Here is a 25,408-nt window from a genome sequence, read left to right on the forward strand (position 1 = left end):
CATCATGATGAGTGGCCCCCCACCCCCACCCACATCAAAGACCCATCATGATGAGCGGCCCCCACCCCCATCAAAGACCCATCATGATGAGCGGCCCCCACCCCCACCCACATCAAATACCCATCATGATGAGCGGCCCCCACCCACACCCAAATCAAAGTTGCCCATCCCTGCTATAAATAATGACTGGGATCAATCACAGCGTGACATCACAGCTGGACACACCCCCGCTGCCCCTCCCCCTGTAACCGACTCCTCCCCGTGACAACGGAACCACCTGTCACCAGATGGGACGGACCAGAAGACAACAGCAGACATCAGGTCTAACCGTTAACCATCAACAGATCACCATAGCAACGTGGGGAATATTTCTAGTCATTACATTTGGCTACTGTATTATAATGACATGGTATATAGTAACCTACTACAACATATAGGCTGCTATAGTAACGTACTACAACATATAGGCTGCTATAATAACCTACTACAATATATAGGCTGCTATAGTAACCTACTACAATATATAGGCTGCTATAGTAACATACTACAATATATAGACTGCTATAGTAACCTACTACAATATATAGACTGCTATAATAACCTACTACAATATATAGACTGCTATAATAACCTACTACAATATATAGGCTGCTATAGTAACCTACTACAATATATAGACTGCTATAGTAACATACTACAATATATAGACTGCTATAGTAACCTACTACAATATATAGACTGCTATAATAACCTACTACAATATATAGACTGCTATAATAACCTACTACAATATATAGACTGCTATAGTAACCTACTACAATATATAGACTGCTATAATAACCTACTACAATATATAGGCTGCTATAGTAACCTACTACAATATATAGGCACCTACTACAACATATAGGCTGCTATAGTAACGTACTACAACATATAGGCTGCTATAATAACCTACTACAATATATAGGCTGCTATAGTAACCTACTACAATATATAGACTGCTATAGTAACCTACTACAATATATAGGCTGCTATAGTAACCTACTACAATATATAGGCACCTACTACAACATATAGGCTGCTATAGTAACATACTACAATATATAGGCTGCTATAGTAACCTACTACAACATATAGGCTGCTATAGTAACCTACTACAATATATAGGCTGCTATAGTAACCTACTACAACATATAGGCTGCTATAGTAACCTACTACAATATATAGGCTGCCATAGTAACCTACTACAACATATAGGCTGCTATAGTAACCTACTACAATATATAGGCTGCTATAATAACCTACTACAATATATAGGCTGCTATAGTAACCTACTACAATATATAGGCTGCTATAATAACCTACTACAATATATAGACTGCTATAGTAACATACTACAATATATAGGCACCTACTACAACATATAGGCTGCTATAGTAACGTACTACAACATATAGGCTGCTATAATAACCTACTACAATATATAGGCTGCTATAGTAACCTACTACAATATATAGGCACCTACTACAACATATAGGCTGCTATAGTAACATACTACAATATATAGGCTGCTATAGTAACCTACTACAACATATAGGCTGCTATAATAACCTACTACAATATATAGGCTGCTATAATAACCTACTACAATATATAGGCTGCTATAGTAACCTACTACAATATATAGGCTGCTATAATAACCTACTACAATATATAGGCTGCTATAGTAACCTACTACAATATATAGGCTGCTATAATAACCTACTACAATATATAGACTGCTATAATAACCTACTACAATATATAGACTGCTATAATAACCTACTACAATATATAGGCTGCTATAATAACCTACTACAATATATAGACTGCTATAGTAACATACTACAATATATAGGCTGCTATAGTAACCTACTACAACATATAGGCTGCTATAGTAACCTACTACAATATATAGGCTGCTATAATAACCTACTACAATATATAGGCTGCTATAGTAACCTACTACAATATATAGGCTGCTATAGTAACCTACTACAATATATAGGCTGCCATAGTAACATACTACAATATATAGGCTGCTATAGTAACCTACTACAACATATAGGCTGCTATAATAACCTACTACAATATATAGGCTAATATAGTAACCTACTACAATATATAGGCTGCTATAGTAACCTACTACAATATATAGACTAGGCTGCTATAGTAACCTACTACAATATATAGGCACCTACTACAACATATAGGCTGCTATAGTAACCTACTACAATATATAGGCTGCTATAGTAACCTACTACAACATATAGGCTGCTATAGTAACCTACTACAATATATAGGCTGCCATAGTAACCTACTACAATATATAGGCTGCTATAGTAACCTACTACAACATATAGGCTGCTATAGTAACCTACTACAATATATAGGCTGCCATAGTAACCTACTACAACATATAGGCTGCTATAGTAACCTACTACAATATATAGGGTGCTATAGTAACCTACTACAATATATAGGCTGCCATAGTAACCTACTACAATATATAGGGTGCTATAGTAACCTACTACAATATATAGGCTGCCATAGTAACCTACTACAAAATATAGGCTGCTATAGTAACCTACTACAATATATAGGCTGCTATAGTAACCTACTACAATATATAGGCTGCTATAGTAACCTACTACAATATATAGGCTGCTATAGTAACCTACTACAATATATAGGCTGCTATCGTAACCTACTACAATATATAGACTAGGCTGCTATAGTAACCTACTACAATATATAGGCTGCTATAGTAACCTACTACAATATATAGGCTGCTATAGTAACCTACTACAATATATAGGCTGCTATAGTAACCTACTACAATATATAGGCTGCTATAGTAACCTACTACAATATATAGGCTGCTATAGTAACCTACTACAATATATAGGCTGCTATAGTAACCTACTACAATATATAGGGTGCTATAGTAACCTACTACAATATATAGGCTGCTATCGTAACCTACTACAATATATAGACTAGGCTGCTATAGTAACCTACCACAATATATAGACTGCTATAGTAACCTACTACAACATATAGGCTGCTATAGTAACCTACTACAATATATAGGCTGCCATAGTAACCTACTACAATATATAGACTGCTATAGTAACCTACTACTATAGTAGGCCAATAGGCCCGTAGATAAGTCCTATATATAGACTACTATAGTAGGCCAACAGGCCCATAGATAAGTCCTATATATAGACTACTATTGTAGGCCAACAGGCCCGTAGATAAGTCCTATATATAGACTACTATAGTAGGCCAACAGGCCCGTAGATAAGTCCTATATATAGACTACTATAGTAGGCCAACAGGCCCATAGATAAGTCCTATATATAGACTACTATAGTAGGCCCATAGATAAGTCCTATATATAGACTACTATAGTAGGCCAAGAGGCCTGTAGATAAGTCCTATATATAGACTACTATAGTAGGCCAACAGGCCCGTAGAGAAGTCCTATATATAGACTACTATAGTAGGCCAACAGGCCCGTAGATAAGTCCTATATATAGACTACTATAGTAGGCCAACCGGCCCATAGATAAGTCCTATATATAGACTACTATTGTAGTCCAACAGGCCCATAGATAAGTCCTATATATAGACTACTATAGTAGGCCAACAGGCCCATAGATAAGTCCTATATATAGACTACTATAGTAGGCCCATAGATAAGTCCTATATATAGACTACTATAGTAGGCCAACAGGCCCGTAGATAAGTCCTATATATAGACTGCTATAGTAGGCCCACAGGCCCGTAGAGAAGTCCTATATATAGACTACTATAGTAGGCCAACAGGCCCGTAGATAAGTCCTATAGATAGACTACTATAGTAGGCCAACAGGCCCGTAGATAAGTCCTATATATAGACTACTATAGTAGGCCAACAGGCCCGTAGATAAGTCCTATATATAGACTACTATAGTAGGCCAACAGGCCCATAGAGAAGTCCTATATATAGACTACTATAGTAGGCCAACAGGCCCGTAGATAAGTCCTATATATAGACTACTATAGTAGGCCAACAGGCCCGTAGAGAAGTCCTATATATAGACTACTATAGTAGGCCAACAGGCCCATAGAGAAGTCCTATATATAGACTACTATAGTAGGCCAACAGGCCCGTAGAGAAGTCCTATATATAGACTACTATAGTAGGCCAACAGGCCCGTAGATAAGTCCTACCTTGACACTGGAAACCTTGCTTCCCGAACCCCCTGTGAAGAGAAATGAAACATGAGGTTTATTATGGACTCCGATGATGGAATGTCCTCACTACAACACACGGCTTTCTGACGTTGGAATTGTGGTTGTATTTATTAGGGATCCTCATTGGCTGCTCTTCCTGGGGTCCAAACACACCGAACGTCCACATTACTGACAAAACAACAGACAAAAACACAGTTAACTGTGTTCCCCCTCTAACCACCAATCTACCTGACCCCCCCCCCTCTCTAACCACCAGTCTACCTGCTGACCCCCCCCCTCAAACCACCAATCTACCTGCTGACCCCCCCCTCTCTAACCACCAATTTACCTGACCCCCCCCTCTCTAACCACCAGTCTACCTGACCCCCCCCCCTCTAACCACCAGTCTACCAGCTGACCCCCCCTCTAACCACCAGTCTACCTGACCCCCCCTCTCTAACCACCAGTCTACCTGCTGACCCCCCCCTCTAACCACCAATCTACCTGACCCCCCCCTCTCTAACCACCAATCTACCTGCTGACCCCCCCCCCTCTCTAACCACCAGTCTACCTGACCCCCCCTCTAACCACCAGTCTACCTGACCCCCCTCTCTAACCACCAGTCTACCTGACCCCCCCCTCTAACCACCAGTCTACCTGACCCCCCCCCCTGTAACACCAATCTACCTGACCCCCCCCCTCTCTAACCACCAATCTACCTGACCCCCCCCTCTCTAACCACCAGTCTACCTGCTGACCCCCCCCCTCTCTAACCACCAATCTACCTGACCCCCCCTCTAACCACCAGTCTACCTGACCCCCCCGCCCACTCTAACCACCAGTCTACCTGACCCCCCCTCTAACCACCAGTCTACCTGCTGAGCCCCCCTCTCTAACCACCAGTTTACCTGACCCCCCTCCTCTAACCACCAGTCTACCTGACCCCCCCTCTAACCACCAGTCTACCTGACCCCCCTCTCTAACCACCAGTCTACCTGACCCCCCCCTCTAACCACCAGTCTACCTGACCCCCCCCTCTAACCACCAGTCTACCTGACCCCCCCCCCCCCGTAACACCAATCTACCTGACCCCCCCCCTCTCTAACCACCAGTCTACCTGACCCCCCCCCCCAACCACCAGTCTACCTGACCCCCCCCCCCCCCCCTAACACCAATCTACCTGACCTCCCCCCTCTGATCACCAGTCTACCTGACCCCCCCCTCTCTAACCACCAGTCTACCTGACCCCCCCCGTCTCTAACCACCAGTTTACCTGACCCCCCCTTCTAACCACCAGTCTACCTGACCCCCCCCCCCCTCTAACCACCAGTCTACCTGACCCCCTCTAACCACCGGATTACCTGACTCCCTCTAACCACCAGTCTACCTGACCCCCCCCCCCTAACCACCAGTCTACCTGACCCCCCCTCTAACCACCAGTCTACCTGACCCCCCCCCCCTCTAACACCAGTCTACCTGACCCCCCCCCCCTCTAACCACCAGTCTACCTGACCCCCGCCCCCCCCTAACACCAGTTACCTGACCCCCCTCCCTAACACCAGTCTACCTGACCCCCCCTCTAACACCAGTCTACCTGACCCCCCCCCCCCTCTAACACCAGTTACCTGACCCCCCCTAACACCAGTCTACCTGACCCCCCCTCTAACACCAGTCTACCTGACCCCCCCTAACACCAGTCTACCTGAACCCCCCTCTAACCACCAGTCTACCTGACCCCCCCTCTAACACCAGTCTACCTGAACCCCCCCTCTAACACCAGTTACCTGACCCCCCCTAACACCAGTCTACCTGACCCCCCCTCTAACACCAGTCTACCTGACCCCCCCTAACACCAGTCTACCTGAACCCCCCTCTAACCACCAGTCTACCTGACCCCCCCTCTAACACCAGTTTACCTGAACCCCCCCCCCCTCTAACACCAGTCTACCTGAACCCCCCCCCCCCCCCTCTAACACCAGTCTACCTGAACCCCCCCCCCCCCCCCCTCTAACACCAGTCTACCTGACCCCCCCTCTAACACCAGTCTACCTGACCCCCCCCTCTAACACCAGTTTACCTGACCCCCCCCTCTAACACCAGTTTACCTGACCCCCCCCTCTAACACCAGTCTACCTGACCCCCCCCTCTAACACCAGTCTACCTGAACCCCCCCCCCCCCTCTAACACCAGTCTACCTGACCCCCCCCTCTAACACCAGTCTACCTGACCCCCCCATTCAGTTTGTACTTAATGAGCTGAAGATAAATCAGATCATAACATCCTTGAATGGACCGACACACACACACACACACACACACACACACACACACACACACACACACACACACACACACACACACACACACACACACACACACAGAGACACACACACAGAGACACACACAGAGACACACACACACACACACAGAGACACACACAGAGACACACACACCAACCACCTGGAGTCAGTGTGTGATGCGGTAGAATGGTCGATAGACTGACTCTCTGTCTCTGGTGGGTCTGACCACACACAGGACACTAACAATGGCGGACTAATGGTTATACAACCATGTTCCATTCGGTTGTTGGAGGCTGTGTGTAAAGGCTGTGGGTTTATATCTCTTGTTAGCAATTCATGCGTCTCTCTGTCTCTCTCTGCCTGGCTAAAGTCATTCAGCAGCAGGTGAATCACCTGTACCCTGCGCGCCGCACACACACACGCACATCCCCCACGCACGCACACTAACCAGATGAAGTCCGTGCAGTGGCTGCAGAACGTGGGCTGCTTGAAGAAGCGCGCGATGAACTTGTGGTCCTTGACCTCGTGCACGTTCTTCTGGCGCAGAGCTCCTTGGCGCGCGAAGCCCCTCGCGGCCCCGCTCTCCCGCCGCTCGGATCCCCCGGTGCTCGAGCTCTCTCCGTCGCTGCTGCCCTGCTCGCGGTCAGCCATTTTAACGCGGAAGTGTTTTGAAATTAGGAGGAAAGAGAGAGTTGTGTGTCTTTTTCAGAAGGTGCCTCCCTCCCTTATTCCTCTCTCAGTGTCGGTTTCCCCCCGGTGTTCGCTCGGTGTGAATGTCCTGACTCCTGCCAAGCCTCACACTGCTGGGTCCCGACTCCCCGTGGGCCCTGCTTCCCTGTTCGCTCGGATCTCCCACAGCCCCCGGAGACTGAGCAGCGCTGCTACAGCTGTGGCGACGTGCTGCTGGTGTGTGAGCGAAGCGCCTCGTGCAGTGTGTATGTTGTCTGCAGGAAGAGTGTTGCGCTGGAACCGTGAGATAGGGGGCAATGAAGGCCCCTCCCCCTTATCTACTCCGAATTCCACCGTACACGGTGTGAGTGTGTAGGAAGAGACAGAGGGACTGTTTTTGTCGCAAACATTTCGGTGAACAGTAGGGTGTAGCCTAGGTCATGAGAGAGACAGAGATACTGACAAGAGAGAAGGGGTGTTATTGAATGTTAGTGAATGTTATTGTATGATATTGAATATTATTGAATGTTAGTGAATGTTAGTGAATGATAGTGAATGTTAGTGAATGATAGTGAATGTTAGTGAATGTTAGTGAATGTTAGTGAATGTTATTGAATGATAGTGAATGATAGTGAATGTTAGTGAATGATAGTGAATGTTAGTGAATGTTAGTGAATGATAGTGAATGTTAGTGAATGTTAGTGAATGTTAGTGAATGTTATTGAATGAATGTTAGTGAATGTTAGTGAATGATAGTGAATGTTAGTGAATGATAGTGAATGATAGTGAATGTTAGTGAATGTTAGTGAATGTTTGTGAATGTAGGTCTAAAACATCCCCAGAGAGATAAACAACCTGGACACTTGTTGAAGATGACCTGACCAGCCACTCAGCCAGTGAGAAAGAGAAGGACGTGGGTGGAACTCTAGAATGTAGAGGATGATGGAATAGAACAGTAGAATAGATGGAACACCAGAATATAGAACAGTAGAATAGATAGAACACCAGAATATAGAGCAGTAGAATAGATAGAACACCAGAATATAGAACAGTAGAATAGATAGAACACCAGAATATAGAACAGTAGAATAGATAGAACACCAGAATATAGAACAATAGAATAGATAGAACACCAGAATATAGAACAGTAGAATATAGAACAGTAGAATAGATAGAACACCAGAATATAGAACAGTAGAATAGATAGAACACCAGAATATAGAACAATAGAATAGATAGAACACCAGAATATAGAACAGTACAATATAGAACAGTAGAATAGATAGAACACCAGAATATAGAACAGTAGAATAGAAAGAACACCAGAATATAGAACAGTAGAATAGATAGAACACCAGAATATAGAACTGTGGAATAGATAGAACACCAGAATATAGAACAGTAGAATAGATAGATCACCAGAATATAGAACAATAGAATAGATAGAACACCAGAATATAGAACGGTAGAATAGATAGAACACCAGAATATAGAACAATAGAATAGATAGAACACCAGAATATAGAACAGTAGAATATAGAACAGTAGAATATAGAACTGTAGAATATAGAACAGTAGAATATAGAACAGTAGAATATAGAACAGTAGAATAGATAGATCACCAGAATATAGAACAATAGAATAGATAGAACACCAGAATATAGAACGGTAGAATAGATAGAACACCAGAATATAGAACAATAGAATAGATAGAACACCAGAATATAGAACGGTAGAATAGATAGAACACCAGAATATAGAACAGTAGAATAGATAGAATAGTAGAATATATAGAACACCAGAATATAGAACGGTAGAATAGATAGAACACCAGAATATAGAACGGTAGAATAGAAAGAACAGTAGAATATAGAACAGTAGAATATAGAACAGTAGAATAGATAGAACACCAGAATATAGAACGGTAGAATAGATAGAACACCAGAATATAGAACAGTAGAATAGAAAGAACAGTAGAATATAGAACAGTAGAATATAGAACAGTAGAATAGATAGAACACCAGAATATAGAACGGTAGAATAGATAGAACACCAGAATATAGAACAGTAGAATAGAAAGAACAGTAGAATATAGAACAGTAGAATATAGAACAGTAGAATAGATAGAACACCAGAATATAGAACGGTAGAATAGATAGAACACCAGAATATAGAACAGTAGAATAGAAAGAACAGTAGAATATAGAACAGTAGAATATAGAACAGTAGAATAGATAGAACACCAGAATATAGAACAGTAGAATATAGAACAGTAGAATAGATAGAACACCAGAATATAGAACAGTAGAATATAGAACAGTAGAATATAGAACAGTAGAATAGATAGAATAGTAGAATATATAGAACACCAGAATATAGAACGGTAGAATAGATAGAACACCAGAATATAGAACAGTAGAATAGAAAGAACAGTAGAATATAGAACAGTAGAATATAGAACAGTATAATAGATAGAATAGTAGAATATAGAACAGTAGAATAGATAGAACACCAGAATATAGAACAGTAGAATAGAAAGAACAGTAGAATATAGAACAGTAGAATATAGAACAGTAGAATAGATAGAATAGTAGAATATAGAACAGTAGAATAGATAGAACACCAGAATATAGAACAGTAGAATAGAAAGAACAGTAGAATATAGAACAGTAGAATAGATAGAATAGTAGAATATAGAACAGTAGAATATAGAACAGTAGAATAGAAAGAACAGTAGAATATAGAACAGTAGAATAGATAGAATAGTAGAATATAGAACAGTAGAATATAGAACAGTAGAATAGAAAGAACAGTAGAATATAGAACAGTAGAATAGATAGAATAGTAGAATATATAGAACACCAGAATATAGAACAGTAGAATAGATAGAACACCAGAATATAGAACAGTAGAATAGATAGATCACCAGAATATAGAACAATAGAATAGATAGAACACCAGAATATAGAACGGTAGAATAGATAGAACACCAGAATATAGAACAGTAGAATAGATAGAACACCAGAATATAGAACAATAGAATAGATATAACACCAGAATATAGAACAGTAGAATATAGAACAGTAGAATAGATAGAACACCAGAATATAGAACAGTAGAATAGATAGAACACCAGAATATAGAACTGTGGAATAGATAGAACACCAGAATATAGAACGGTAGAATAGATAGAACACCAGAATATAGAACGGTAGAATAGATAGAACACCAGAATATAGAACAATAGAATAGATAGAACACCAGAATATAGAACGGTAGAATAGATAGAACACCAGAATATAGAACAGTAGAATAGATAGAATAGTAGAATATATAGAACACCAGAATATAGAACGGTAGAATAGATAGAACACCAGAATATAGAACGGTAGAATAGAAAGAACAGTAGAATATAGAACAGTAGAATATAGAACAGTAGAATAGATAGAACACCAGAATATAGAACGGTAGAATAGATAGAACACCAGAATATAGAACAGTAGAATAGAAAGAACAGTAGAATATAGAACAGTAGAATATAGAACAGTAGAATAGATAGAACACCAGAATATAGAACGGTAGAATAGATAGAACACCAGAATATAGAACAGTAGAATAGAAAGAACAGTAGAATATAGAACAGTAGAATATAGAACAGTAGAATAGATAGAACACCAGAATATAGAACGGTAGAATAGATAGAACACCAGAATATAGAACAGTAGAATAGAAAGAACAGTAGAATATAGAACAGTAGAATATAGAACAGTAGAATAGATAGAACACCAGAATATAGAACAGTAGAATATAGAACAGTAGAATATAGAACAGTAGAATAGATAGAACACCAGAATATAGAACAGTAGAATATAGAACAGTAGAATATAGAACAGTAGAATAGATAGAATAGTAGAATATATAGAACACCAGAATATAGAACGGTAGAATAGATAGAACACCAGAATATAGAACAGTAGAATAGAAAGAACAGTAGAATATAGAACAGTAGAATATAGAACAGTATAATAGATAGAATAGTAGAATATAGAACAGTAGAATAGATAGAACACCAGAATATAGAACAGTAGAATAGAAAGAACAGTAGAATATAGAACAGTAGAATATAGAACAGTAGAATAGATAGAATAGTAGAATATAGAACAGTAGAATAGATAGAACACCAGAATATAGAACAGTAGAATAGAAAGAACAGTAGAATATAGAACAGTAGAATAGAAAGAACAGTAGAATATAGAACAGTAGAATAGATAGAATAGTAGAATATAGAACAGTAGAATATAGAACAGTAGAATAGAAAGAACAGTAGAATATAGAACAGTAGAATAGATAGAATAGTAGAATATATAGAACACCAGAATATAGAACAGTAGAATAGATAGAACACCAGAATATAGAACAGTAGAATAGATAGATCACCAGAATATAGAACAATAGAATAGATAGAACACCAGAATATAGAACGGTAGAATAGATAGAACACCAGAATATAGAACAGTAGAATAGATAGAACACCAGAATATAGAACAATAGAATAGATATAACACCAGAATATAGAACAGTAGAATATAGAACAGTAGAATAGATAGAACACCAGAATATAGAACAGTAGAATAGATAGAACACCAGAATATAGAACTGTGGAATAGATAGAACACCAGAATATAGAACGGTAGAATAGATAGAACACCAGAATATAGAACAGTAGAATAGATAGAACACCAGAATATAGAACGGTAGAATAGATAGAACACCAGAATATAGAACGGTAGAATAGATAGAACACCAGAATATAGAACAGTAGAATAGATAGAACACCAGAATATAGAATAGTAGAATAGATAGAACACCAGAATATAGAACAGTAGAATAGATAGAACACCAGAATATAGAACAGTAGAATAGATAGAACACCAGAATATAGAACAGTAGAATAGATAGAACACCAGAATATAGAACAGTAGAATAGATAGAACACCAGAATATAGAACAGTAGAATAGATAGAACACCAGAATATAGAACGGTAGAATAGATAGAACACCAGAATATAGAACAGTAGAATATAGAACAGTAGAATAGATAGAACACCAGAATATAGAACGGTAGAATAGATAGAACACCAGAATATAGAACTGTGGAATAGGAGGGTAAAGTCACAGAGCTCTAAGGGAGTGGTGTGGATCCTGGTAGAATAGGAGGGTAAAGTCACAGAGCTCTAAGGGAGTGACGTGGATCCTGGTAGAATAGCAGGGTAAAGTCACAGAGCTCTAAGGATCCTGGTAGAATAGGAGGGTAAAGTCACAGAGCTCTAAGGGAGTGACGTGGATCCTGGTAGAATAGCAGGGTAAAGTCACAGAGCTCTAAGGGAGTGACGTGGATCCTGGTAGAATAGCAGGGTAAAGTCACAGAGCTCTAAGGGAGTGACGTGGATCCTGGTAGAAAGCCCAGCCTCTCTCCAGATCTGAACCATCAAGGAGATAAACCACTAGGAAAACAGGTGTAGTAGACCTTACAGTGAAATGCTGACTACAACAGGTGTAGTAGACCTTACAATGAAATGCTGAATATAACTGGTGTAGTAGACCTTACAGTGAAATGCTGAATACAACAGGTGTAGTAGACCTTACAGTGAAATGCTGAATACAACAGGTGTAGTAGACCTCACAGTGAAATACTGAAAACAACAGGTGTAGTAGACCTCACAGTGAAATACTGAAAACAACAGGTGTAGTAGACCTCACAGTGAAATGCTGAATACAACAGGTGTAGTAGACCTCACAGTGAAATGCTGAATACAACAGGTGTAATGGACCTCACAGTGAAATGCTGAATACAACAGGTGTAGTAGACCTTACAGTGAAATGCTGAATACAACAGGTGTAGTAGACCTTACAGTGAAATGCTGAATACAACAGGTGTAGTAGACCTTACAGTGAAATGCTGAATACAACAGGTGTAGTAGACCTCATAGTGAAATGCTGAATACAACAGGTGTAGTAGACCTTACAGTGAAATGCTGAATACAACAGGTGTAGTAGACCTCATAGTGAAATGCTGAATACAACAGGTGTAGTAGACCTTACAGTGAAATGCTGACTACAACAGGTGTAGTAGACCTTACAGTGAAATGCTGAATACAACAGGTGTAGTAGACCTTACAGTGAAATGCTGAATACAACAGGTGTAGTAGACCTTACAGTGAAATGCTGAATACAACAGGTGTAGTAGACCTTACAGTGAAATGCTGAATACAACAGGTGTAGTAGACCTTACAGTGAAATGCTGACTTACAGGCTCCAACCAATAGTGCAAAAAAGGTATTAGGTGAACAATAGGCAGTGAAAAATAACAGTAGAGAGGTTATATACAGTAGTGAGGCTATATACAGTAGAGAGGCTATATACAGTAGTGAGACTATATACAGTAGAGAGGCTATATACAGTAGAGAGGCTATATACAGTAGTGAGGCTATATACAGTAGAGAGGCTATATAACAGTAGAGAGGTTATATACAGTAGAGAGGCTATATACAGTAGAGAGGCTATATACAGTAGAGAGGTTATATACAGTAGAGGGGCTATATACAGTAGAGAGGTTATATACAGTAGAGAGACTATATACAGTAGTGAGGCTACATACAGTAGAGGCTATATACAGTAGAGGCTATATACAGTAGAGGCTATATACAGTAGTGAGGCTATATACACTAGAGAGGCTATATACAGTAGAGGCTATATACAGTAGAGAGGCTATATACAGTAGAGAGGCGATATACAGTAGAGAGGCTCTATACAGTAGAGGCTATATACAGTAGTGAGGCTATATACAGTAGAGAGGCTATATACAGTAGTGAGGCTATATACAGTAGTGAGGCTATATACAGTAGAGAGGCTATATAACAGTAGAGAGGTTATATACAGTAGAGAGGCTATATACAGTAGAGAGGCTATATACAGTAGTGAGGCTATATACAGTAGAGAGGCTATATAACAGTAGAGAGGTTATATACAGTAGAGAGGCTATATACAGTAGAGAGGCTATATACAGTAGAGAGGCTATATAACAGTAGAGAGGTTATATACAGTAGAGAGGCTATATACAGTAGAGAGGCTATATACAGTAGAGGCTATATACAGTAGAGAGGCTATATACAGTAGAGAGGCTATATACAGTAGAGAGGTTATATACAGTAGAGGGGCTATATACAGTAGAGAGGTTATATACAGTAGAGAGACTATATACAGTAGTGAGGCTACATACAGTAGAGGCTATATACAGTAGAGGCTATATACAGTAGAGGCTATATACAGTAGAGGCTATATACAGTAGTGAGGCTATATACACTAGAGAGGCTATATACAGTAGAGGCTATATACAGTAGAGAGGCTATATACAGTAGAGAGGCTATATACAGTAGAGAGGCTCTATACAGTAGAGGCTATATACAGTAGTGAGGCTATATACACTAGAGAGGCTATATACAGTAGAGGCTATATACAGTAGAGAGGCTATATACAGTAGAGAGGCTATATACAGTAGAGAGGCTATATACAGTAGAGGCTATATACAGTAGAGAGGCTATATACACTAGAGAGGCTATATACAGTAGAGGCTATATACAGTAGAGAGGCTATATACAGTAGTGAGGCTATATACAGTAGAGATGCTATATACAGTAGAGATGCTATATACACTAGAGGCTATATACAGTAGAGAGGCTATATACAGTAGAGGCTATATACAGTAGAGGCTATATACAGTAGAGAGGCTATATACACTAGAGAGGCTATATACAGTAGAGGCTATATACAGTAGAGAGGCTATATACAGTAGAGAGGCTATATACAGTAGTGAGGCTATATACAGTAGAGATGCTATATACACTAGAGAGGCTATATACAGTAGAGAGGCTATTACAGTAGTGAGGCTATATACAGTAGAGAGGCTATATATAGTAGAGAGGCTATATACACTAGAGAGGCTATATACAGTAGAGGCTATATACAGTAGAGAGGCTGTATACAGTAGAGAGGCTATATACAGTAGTGAGGCTATATACAGTAGAGATGCTATATACACTAGAGAGTCTATATACAGTAGAGAGGCTATATACAGTAGTGAGGTTAATACAGTAGTGAGTCTATATACAGTAGGTGTGTAATGTTTACTGTTAATGTCTGTTTATTTAACTTGCTTTGGGAATGTAAACATGTGTCCCACGCCAATAAAGCCCTTTATAATTTAATGTCTGCAGCATCTGTTCAACGGAGTGTTTCTGGCGCCACCTGCTGGCTGTTTGGGAGAAGACACGCTGGGATCCGACATTGCCGCTTGTGTAACTGTCATTGGATGCGATTTTGAATGATTAAGCCTGACTGGGTACATACACTGTCAATCAAATGAAACCGGAAGAAAGAAAGGTTCCATATGAAAACAATGTGTACGGATAGCGGTGTGTCCTTACCGAGCCGTTCCGGTGAGTATATTGTGGTTTGAGTCCGTGTTGATTGTATTCTAACTGTTGTCTGGTTTGAAACGTCTGTTGGTTATTTGCATGTGTTGTAGCAGGCTTGTGAACGCGACATGAACCTAACCTTCAGCCAATAGTGTTATCTTGTTGTGAACCGTTTCCTCAGCCATGCCAACTTCCCCGGTAAAGACGCGGATCCCGCTCACGAGCTTCGGTCATCTGATCACCGAGGTGAAGGTCGGTAAACCGAGTGAACCCCCCCCCCCCCCCCCCCCCCCCCCCCTAGACTGTCTTCTCTACCCCCGCACACTAAGTCTGGAACGAACAGCTTCTACATCCAAGCCATAAAACGGCTAAATATACTGAACAAAAAATATAAACGCAACAATTTCAATATCCTGGCGTGGCCGGTTGTAACGACATTGGCGGCGCTTTATTGTAAAAAACTTATGAACATCAAATTGTCTGGCAACAGCTCCGGTGGACATTCCTGTAGTCATCGTGCCAATTGCTCGCGCCTTCAACTTGAGACATCTGTTTGGTTGTGTGTGTGTAACAGTATAACTTCAGACCGTTCCCTCGCCCATACCCGGGCGCGAACCCTTGCAGAGCAAAGGGGAACCACTACTTCAAGGTCTCAGAGCAAGTGACGTCACCGATTGAAACGCTATTTAGCGCGCATCACCGCTAACTAGCTAGCCGTTTCACATCCGTTTCATGAGGCAAAACACATTTTTAGAGTGGTCTTTTGTTGTCCCCGGAACCAGATGCACCTGGGTAATGATCGTGCTGTTTAATCAGCTTCTTGATTTGCCACAGGTGTCAGGTGGATGGATTACGTTTCGTGCTTATGGAAAATGTCAGAGACGTTCTTATTTCGGATCATGAAACACGGGGCCAACACTTTACACGCTGGTGTTTAGATTTTAGTTCAGTGTATTTAACCAATACCGCACCTCTACCCAATACCACACCCTTAACCAATACCACACCTCTACCCAATACCACACCCTTAACCAATACCACACCTCTACCCAATACCACACCTCTACCCAATACCACACCCTTAACCAATACCACACCTCTACCCAATACCACACCTCTACCCAATACCACACCTCTACCCAATACCACACCTCTACCCAATACCACACCCTTAACCAATACCACACCTCTACCCAATACCACACCTCTACCCAATACCACACCTCTACCCAATACCACCCCTCTACCCAATACCACACCTCTACCCAATACCACACCCTTAACCAATACCACACCCTTAACCAATACCACACCTCTGCCCAATACCACACCTCTACCCAATACCACACCTCTACCCAATACCACACCTCTACCCAACACCACACCTCTACCCAATACCACACCTCTGCCCAATACCACACCCTTAACCAATACCACACCCTTAACCAATACCACACCTCTACCCAATACCACACCTCTACCCAATACTACACCTCTACCCAATACCACACCTCTACCCAATACCACACCTCTACCCAATACCACACCTCTACCCAATACCACACCTCTACCCAATACCACACCTCTACCCAATACCACACCTCTACCCAATACCACACCCTTAACCAATACCACACCTCTACCCAATACCACACCCTTAACCAATACCACCTCTACCCAATACCACACCCTTAACCAATACCACACCCTTAACCAATACCACACCTCTACCCAGTACCACACCTCTACCCAGTACCACACCTCTACCAATACCACACCCTTAACCAATACCACACCTCTACCCAATACCACACCTCTACCCAATACCACACCTCTACCCAATACCACACCCTTAACCAATACCACACCCTTAACCAATACCACACCTCTACCAATACCACACCCTTAACCATTACCACACCTCTACCCAATACCACACCTCTACCAATACCACACCCTTAACCAATACCACACCTCTACTAATACCACACCCTTAACCAATACCACACCCTTAACCAATACCACATCTCTACCAATACCACACCCTTAACCAATACCACACCTCTACCCAATACCACACCTCTACCCAATACCACACCTCTACCCAATACCACACCCTTAACCAATACCACACCCTTAACCAATACCACACATCTACCAATACCACACCCTTAACCATTACCACACCTCTACCCAATACCACACCTCTACCAATACCACACCCTTAACCAATACCACACCTCTACTAATACCACACCCTTAACCAATACCACACCCTTAACCAATACCACACCTCTACCCAATACCACACCTCTACCCAGTACCACACCTCTACCCAATACCACACCTCTACCAATACCACACCCTTAACCATTACCACACCTCTACCCAATACCACACCTCTACCAATACCACACCCTTAACCAATACCACACCTCTACTAATACCACACCCTTAACCAATACCACACCCTTAACCAATACCACACCTCTACCCAATACCACACCTCTACCCAGTACCACACCTCTACCCAATACCACACCTCTACCCAATACCACACCTCTACCCAATACAACACCTCTACCCAATATCACACCTCTACCCAATACCACACCTCTACCCAATACCACACCTCTACCCAATACCACACCCTTAACCAATACCACACCTCTACCCAATACCACACCTCTACCCAATACCACACCTCTACCCAATACCACACCTCTACCCAATACCACACCCTTAACCAATACCACACCCTTAACCAATACCACACCTCTGTCATCGACCCTTAACCAATACCACACCTCTGTCATCCACCCTTAACCAATACCACACCTCTGTCATCGACCCCTAACCAATACCACACCTCTGTCATCGACCCCTAACCAATACCACACCTCTGTCATCCACCCTTAACCAATACCACACCTCTGTCATCGACCCCTAACCAATACCACACCTCTGTCATCCACCCTTAACCAATACCACACCTCTGTCATCCACCCTTAACCTCTGTCATCAACCCCTAACCAATACCACACCTCTACCATCGACCCCTAACCAATACCACACCTCTGTCATCGACCCTTAACCAATACCACACCTCTGTCATCGACCCTTAACCAATACCACACCTCTGTCATCGACCCTTAACCAATACAACACCTCTGTTATCGACCCTTAACCAATACCACACCTCTGTCATCGACCCTTAACCAATACCACACCTCTACCATCGACCCCTAACCAATACCACACCTCTGTCATCGACCCTTAACCAATACAACACCTCTACCATCGACCCTTAACCAATACCACACCTCTACCATCGACCCCTAACCAATACAACACCTCTACCATCGACCCTTAACCAATACCACACCTCTACCATCGACCCTTAACCAATACCACACCTCTACCATCGACCCCTAACCAATACCACACCTCTGTTATCGACCCAACTTTCACCCTCTCTCTGTGTGTGTAACAGAGACAGTTGTTTGGTATGGAGGCTCCAGCCACTGTTAACCTGACTGGATGGAGGAGACATTTCAACAGCTACACACTACAGGGGAGACGCAACGTAAGATACACACACACACACAGACACACACACACACACAGACACACACACACACACACACACAGACACACACACACACACTAGCTGCTGCTGCCATAGCTCTAGAGGAGTATTATACTGCTGACATAACCTCTCTCTCTCTCTCTCTCTAGTTTGTCCTGGCTACCTATGGTGTCCTAGCGTTGTCGGCAGCAGCCTATATGATACGCCATCGGAGTAAAGAGGACCCAAGAGTAGCCAGCCCCACTGCCTGACTGAAAAGACCCTCTCTCAATATCCCAACGCTTTATTGGCCTGATATTCACATTGATTTCCAATAATACAGAGATTCATAACAGCAGTTTTCCCTCTCTCTCCCCCTCTCTCCCCCTCTCTCCCCCTCTCTCCTCCTCTCTTCTCCTCTCTTCTCCTCTCTTCTCCTCTCTTCCCCTCTCTTCCCCTCTCTTCCCCTCTCTTCCCCTCTCTTCCCCTCTCTCTCTCTCTCTCTCTCTCTCTCTCTTCCCCTCTCTCTTCCCCTCTCTCTCTCCCTCTCTCTCTCTCTTCCCCTCTCTCCCTCTCTCTTCCCCTCTCTCTCTCTCTTCCCCTCTCTCTTCCCCTCTCTCCCTCTCTTCCCCTCTCTTTCCCTCTCCCTTTCTTCTGCTCCCTCTCTCTCTATCCCACCCTCCCTCTCTCTCTCTCTCTCTCTCTCCCTCTCTCTCTCTTCTGCTCCCTCTCTCTCTCTATCCCTCCCCTGCCTCTCTCTCTCTCCCTCTCTCTCTCTTCTGCTCCCTCTCTCTCTATCCCTTCCCTCCCTCTCTCTCTCTCCATCTCTTCCCCTCTCTTCCCCTCTCTCTCTTCCCTCTCTCTCCCTCTCTTCCTCTCTCTTCCCCACCCCTCCCTCTCTCTCTCTTCTGCTCCCTCTCTCTCTATCCCTCCCTCTCTCTCTATCCCTCTCTCTCTCTTCTGCTCCCTCTCTCTCTATCCCTCCTCTCTCTCTCTCTCTCTCTCTCTCTCTCTCTCTGTATGTAAATGTTAATAAATAGAGTTTAATCCAGTCACGATGTCTCTGTGTCGTCTTGGTTTAATCTTTAACCCAGAATAGAACCGAGCAGAATCCATCCTGGTATTCAGACTAACCAGTAACCATGACAACACACTGGCGGGAGCTCCAGGCTGCAGTGTGTATGTCTGGCCACAGGGTGGCGCTGAGGAGAGAGAGAGAATGTACTACATTATAAACTGGGTGGTTCGAGTGCTGATTGGCTGAAAGCCGTAGTATATCAGACAGTATACCACGGGTATGACAAAACATTTTATTTTTTTACCGCTCTAATTACGTTGCTAACCAGTTTATCATAGCAACAAGGCACCTCAGGGGTTTGTGGTATATGACCAGTATACCACGGCTAAGGGCTGTGTCCAGGCACTCCGCGTTGTGTCGTGCTTAAGATCGGTCTTTGGTATATGACCAGTATACCACGGCTAAGGGCTGTGTCCAGGCACTCCGCGTTGTGTCGTGCTTAAGATCGGTCTTTGGTATATGACCAGTATACCACGGCTAAGGGCTGTGTCCAGGCACTCCGCGTTGTGTCGTGCTTAAGATCGGTCTTTGGTATATGACCAGTATACCACGGCTAAGGGCTGTGACCAGGCACTCCGCGTTGTGTCGCGCTTAAGATCGGTCTTTGGTATATGACCAGTATACCACGGCTAAGGGCTGTGTCCAGGCACTCCGCGTTGTGTCGTGCTTAAGATCGGTCTTTGGTATATGACCAGTATACCACGGCTAAGGGCTGTGACCAGGCACTCCGCGTTGTGTCGTGCTTAAGATCGGTCTTTGGTATATGACCAATATACCACGGCTAAGGGCTGTGTCCAGGCACTCCGCGTTGTGTCGTGCTTAAGATCAGTCTTTGGTATATTGTCCATATGCCACCTCCCCTCTGGCCTTAATGCTTAAATATGCAGCCTTAGTATAGGTAGTCTACCTTACTAGTTATATACGGTCTCTATGGAAACAAGGGCCCTTATGCAGCCTACTGTAGGTAGTCTACCTTGGTAGTTATATACGGTCTCTATGGAAACAAGGGCCCTTATACAGCCTACTGTAGGTAGTCTACCTTGGTAGTTATATATGGTCTCTATGGAAACAAGGGCATGTCATGCCAAATAATGTCCCCCGGCCAAATAGCGTCCCCCTCTACGTCACAATGGGATTCTATAAACTGTTAGCGTCCGTTGCCATATCAACGGTGTGATGACCTAATGATTAGAATCTTGCAGATCATTACAGCCTAAATGACGTTCTTTTCATCATCGCTATGCAAACAAGGCTGATTTCCACAACAATGTTGCTGTTTTAAACAAGTTTAGTTTAGCTAATAAAATGAAAACATTAATTCAAACTATTTTTTTGGCACATTGTTAACATTTTAACATGAAGTCCATGTCTTAAACGTTACTACGTTTCGTAAAAGGCTAAGAGAACGTGTCATCTGCTTGACACATTAAAGTCACTTACCTTACAGACCAGGAAGTCAGGGAGAGGAGAGAGAGGATGAGGAGAGAGAGGATGAGGAGAGAGGGGATGAGGAGAGAGAGGATGAGGAGAGAGAGGATGAGGAGAGAGAGGATGAGGAGAGGGGATGAGGAGAGAGGGGATGGGATGAGGATGAGGAGAGAGAGGATGAGGAGAGAGGGGATGAGGAGGAGAGAGAGGATGAGGGGATGAAGAGAGAGAGGATGAGGAGAGAGGGGATGAGGAGAGAGGGGATGAGGATGAGGAGAGAGGGGATGAGGAGAGAGGGGATGAGGAGAGAGAGGATGAGGAGAGAGGGGATGAGGAGAGAGGGGATGAGGAGAGAGGGGATGAGGAGAGAGAGGATGAGGAGAGAGGGGATGAGGAGAGAGAGGATGAGGAGAGAGGAAAGAGGCAGAATCAAGAGATGCTTGATTAGATGCTGCGGCTCGTTCTTCCTGTGACTTGCCCTCGACAGACCTCCAGTCTCAGTCAGCGGTTCAGCGACGCTGACAGGGGTTTTAGCCCCATGAAAAGATATCACATTGGGCCCCACAGGCCCCATCTAACCTCCCCACAGGCCGCATCTAACCTCCCCACAGGCCCCATCTAACCTCCCCACAGGCCCCATCTAACCTGGCAATAACCTGCACCCCCCCCCCCCCCCACAACCCAATCGACCCATTCACCCCCCCTAACCCAATCGACCCATTCACCCCCCTACAACCCAATCGACCCATTCACCCCCCCACAACCCAATCGACCTATTCACCCCCCCCACAACCCAATCGACCCATTCACCCCCCTACAACCCAATCGACCCATTCACCCCCCTACAACCCAATCGACCCATTCACCCCCCCCCCCCCACAATCCAATCGACCCATTCACTCCCCTACAACCCAATCGACCCATTCACCCCCCTACAACCCAATCGACCCATTCACCCCCCTACAACCCAATCGACCCATTCACCCCCCCACAACCCAATCGACCCATTCACCCCCCCACAACCCAATCGACCCATTCACCCCCCCCACAACCCAATCGACCCATTCACCCCCCCCACAACCCAATCGACTCATTCACCCCCTACAACCCAATCGAACCATTCACCACCCCCCCACAATCCAATCGACCCATTCACCCCCCTACAACCCAATCGACCCATTCACCCCCCTACAACCCAATCGACCCATTCACCCCCCCCCCCCCACAACCCAATCGACCCATTCACCCCCCTACAACCCAATCGACCCATTCACCCCCCTACAACCCAATCGACCCATTCACCCCCCTACAACCCAATTGACCCATCAACCCCCCCCCCCTACAACCCAATCGACCCATTCACCCCCCTACAACTCAATCGACCCATTCACCCCCCCCCCCACAACCCAATCGACCCATTCACCCCCCCCCCCCACAACCCAACCGACCCAATCGCAACCCAATCGACCCATTCACCCCCCCCCCACAACTCAATCGACCCATTCACCCCCCCCACAATCCAATCGACCCATTCACCCCCCCCCTAAAACCCAATCGACCCATTCAACCCCCCCCCCACAACCCAATCGACCCATTCACCCCCCCCCACAATCCAATCGACCCATTCACCCCCCCTACAACCCAATCGACCCATTCACCCACACCCCCGCAACCCAATCGACCCATTCACCCCCCCCACAATCCAATCGTCCCATTCACCCCCCTACAACCCAATTGACCCATCAAACCCCCCCTACAACCCAATCGACCCATTCACCCCCCTACAACCCAATCGACCCATTCACCCCCCCACAACCCAATCGACCCATTCACTCCCCCCACAACCCAATCGACCCATTTACCCCCCTACAACCCAATCGACCAATTCACCCCCCCCCCACAATCCAATCGACCCATTCACCCCCCTACAACCCAATCGACCCATTCACCCCCCTACAACCCAATCGACCCATTCACCCCCCCACAACCTATCGACCCATTCACCCCCCCACAACCCAATCGACCCATTCACCCCCCCCACAACCCAAACGACTCATTCACCCCCTACAACCCAATCGACCCATTCACCACCCCCCCCCCCCCCACAATCCAATCGACCCATTCACCCCCCTACAACCCAATTGACCCATCAACCGCCCCCGAGGGCTGGTTCAGGGGGATGGGGATGGGGAGACGGGGCTGGTTCAGGGGGATGGGGATGGGGATGGGGAGACGGGGCTGGTTCATGGGGATGGGGAGACGGGGCTGGTTCATGGGGATGGGGAGACGGGGCTGGTTCATGGGGATGGGGAGACGGGGCTGGTTCAGGGGGATGGGGAGACGGGGCTGGTTCAGGGGGATGGGGAGACGGGGCTGGTTCAGGGGGATGGGGAGACGGGGCTGGGTCAGGGGGATGGGGAGACGGGCTGGTTCAGGGGGATGGGGAGACGGGGATGGGGAGACGGGGCTGGTTCAGGGGGATGGGGATGGGGAGACGGGGCTGGTTCGGGGGGATGGGGATGGGGAGACGGGGCTGGTTCGGGGGGATGGGAATGGGGAGACGGGGCTGGGTCAGGGGTATGGGGATGGGGAGACGGGGCTGGTTCATGGGGATGGGGAGACGAGGCTGGTTCAGGGGGATGGGGATGGGGAGACGGGGCTGGTTCAGGGGGATGGGGCGACGGGGCTGGTTCAGGGGGATGGGGATGGGGAGACGGGGCTGGTTCAGGGGGATCGGGAGACGGGGCTGGTTCAGGGGGATGGGGAGACGGGGCTGGTTCAGGGGGATGGGGAGAGGGGGATGGGGAGACGGGGCTGGTTCAGGGGGATGGGGAGACGGGGCTGGTTCAGGGGGATGGGGATGGGGAGACGGGGCTGGTTCAGGGGGATGGGGAGACGGGGCTGGTTCAGGGGGATGGGGATGGGGAGACGGGGCTGGTTCAGGGGGATGGGGAGACGGGGCTGGGTCAGGGGGATGGGGGGCTGGGTCAGGGGATGGGGAGACGGGGCTGGTTCAGGGGGATGGGGAGACGGGGTTGGTTCATGGGGATGGGGAGACGGGGCTGGTTCAGGGGGATGGGGATGGGGAGACGGGGCTGGTTCAGGGGGATGGGAATGGGGAGACGGGGCTGGTTCAGGGGGATGGGAATGGGGAGACGGGGCTGGTTCAGGGGGATGGGAATGGGGAGACGGGGCTGGTTCAGTGGGATGGGAATGGGGAGACGGGGCTGGTTCAGGGGGATGGGAATGGGGAGACGGGGCTGGTTCAGGGGGATGGGGATGGGGAGACGGGGCTGGTTCAGGGGGATGGGGATGGGGAGACGGGGCTGGTTCAGGGGGATGGGGATGGGGAGACGGGGCTGGTTCATGGGGATGGGGAGACGGGGCTGGTTCAGGGGGATGGGGAGACGGGGCTGGTTCAGGGGGATGGGGAGACGGGGCTGGTTCAGGGGGATGGGGAGACGGGGCTGGTTCAGGGGGATGGGGAGACGGGGCTGGTTCAGGGGGATGGAGAGACGGGGCTGGGTCAGGGGGATGGGGAGACGGGGCTGGTTCAGGGGGATGGGGAGACGGGTCAGGGGGATGGGGAGACGGGGCTGGGTCAGGGGGATGGGGAGACGGGGCTGGGT

The 25,408-nt window shown here is 45.4% G+C and overlaps 2 protein-coding genes across 3 annotated transcripts in view; one reads left to right on the plus strand and one right to left on the minus strand.

Moving 5' to 3' along the window:
* LOC110510730 (protein kinase C beta type) overlaps nucleotides 1–7,495 on the minus strand; it is a 110,206-nt gene extending 102,711 nt beyond the window's left edge. The window contains exons 1-2 of the mRNA XM_036948670.1: nucleotides 7,011–7,495; nucleotides 4,261–4,292 (exon numbers count right to left, since the gene is read on the minus strand). Of these exons, the coding sequence (XP_036804565.1) occupies nucleotides 4,261–4,292; nucleotides 7,011–7,213 (235 nt within the window). The 5' untranslated portion in view covers nucleotides 7,214–7,495. The remainder of the gene's footprint in view (nucleotides 1–4,260; nucleotides 4,293–7,010) is intronic.
* Nucleotides 7,496–15,567: 8,072 nt separating this feature from the next.
* Nucleotides 15,568–19,611, plus strand: LOC118940211 (ATP synthase membrane subunit DAPIT, mitochondrial-like). Of its 2 annotated transcripts, none has more exons than XM_036948680.1 (4): nucleotides 15,568–15,726; nucleotides 15,887–15,957; nucleotides 19,199–19,291; nucleotides 19,444–19,611. In XM_036948680.1, exons 1-4 carry the CDS (start codon nucleotides 15,678–15,680, stop codon nucleotides 19,543–19,545), a joined length of 315 nt encoding a protein of 104 aa, XP_036804575.1. In that variant the 5' UTR covers nucleotides 15,568–15,677; the 3' UTR covers nucleotides 19,546–19,611. The 2 variants fall into 2 exon arrangements, with proteins under 2 accessions (XP_036804575.1, XP_036804576.1); XM_036948681.1 differs by having other exon boundaries at nucleotides 15,633–15,702.
* Nucleotides 19,612–25,408: the final 5,797 nt, after the last annotated feature.

This window comes from Oncorhynchus mykiss, chromosome 17 (genome assembly GCF_013265735.2).
Source record: "Oncorhynchus mykiss isolate Arlee chromosome 17, USDA_OmykA_1.1, whole genome shotgun sequence".
Lineage (NCBI taxonomy): Eukaryota > Metazoa > Chordata > Actinopteri > Salmoniformes > Salmonidae > Oncorhynchus > Oncorhynchus mykiss.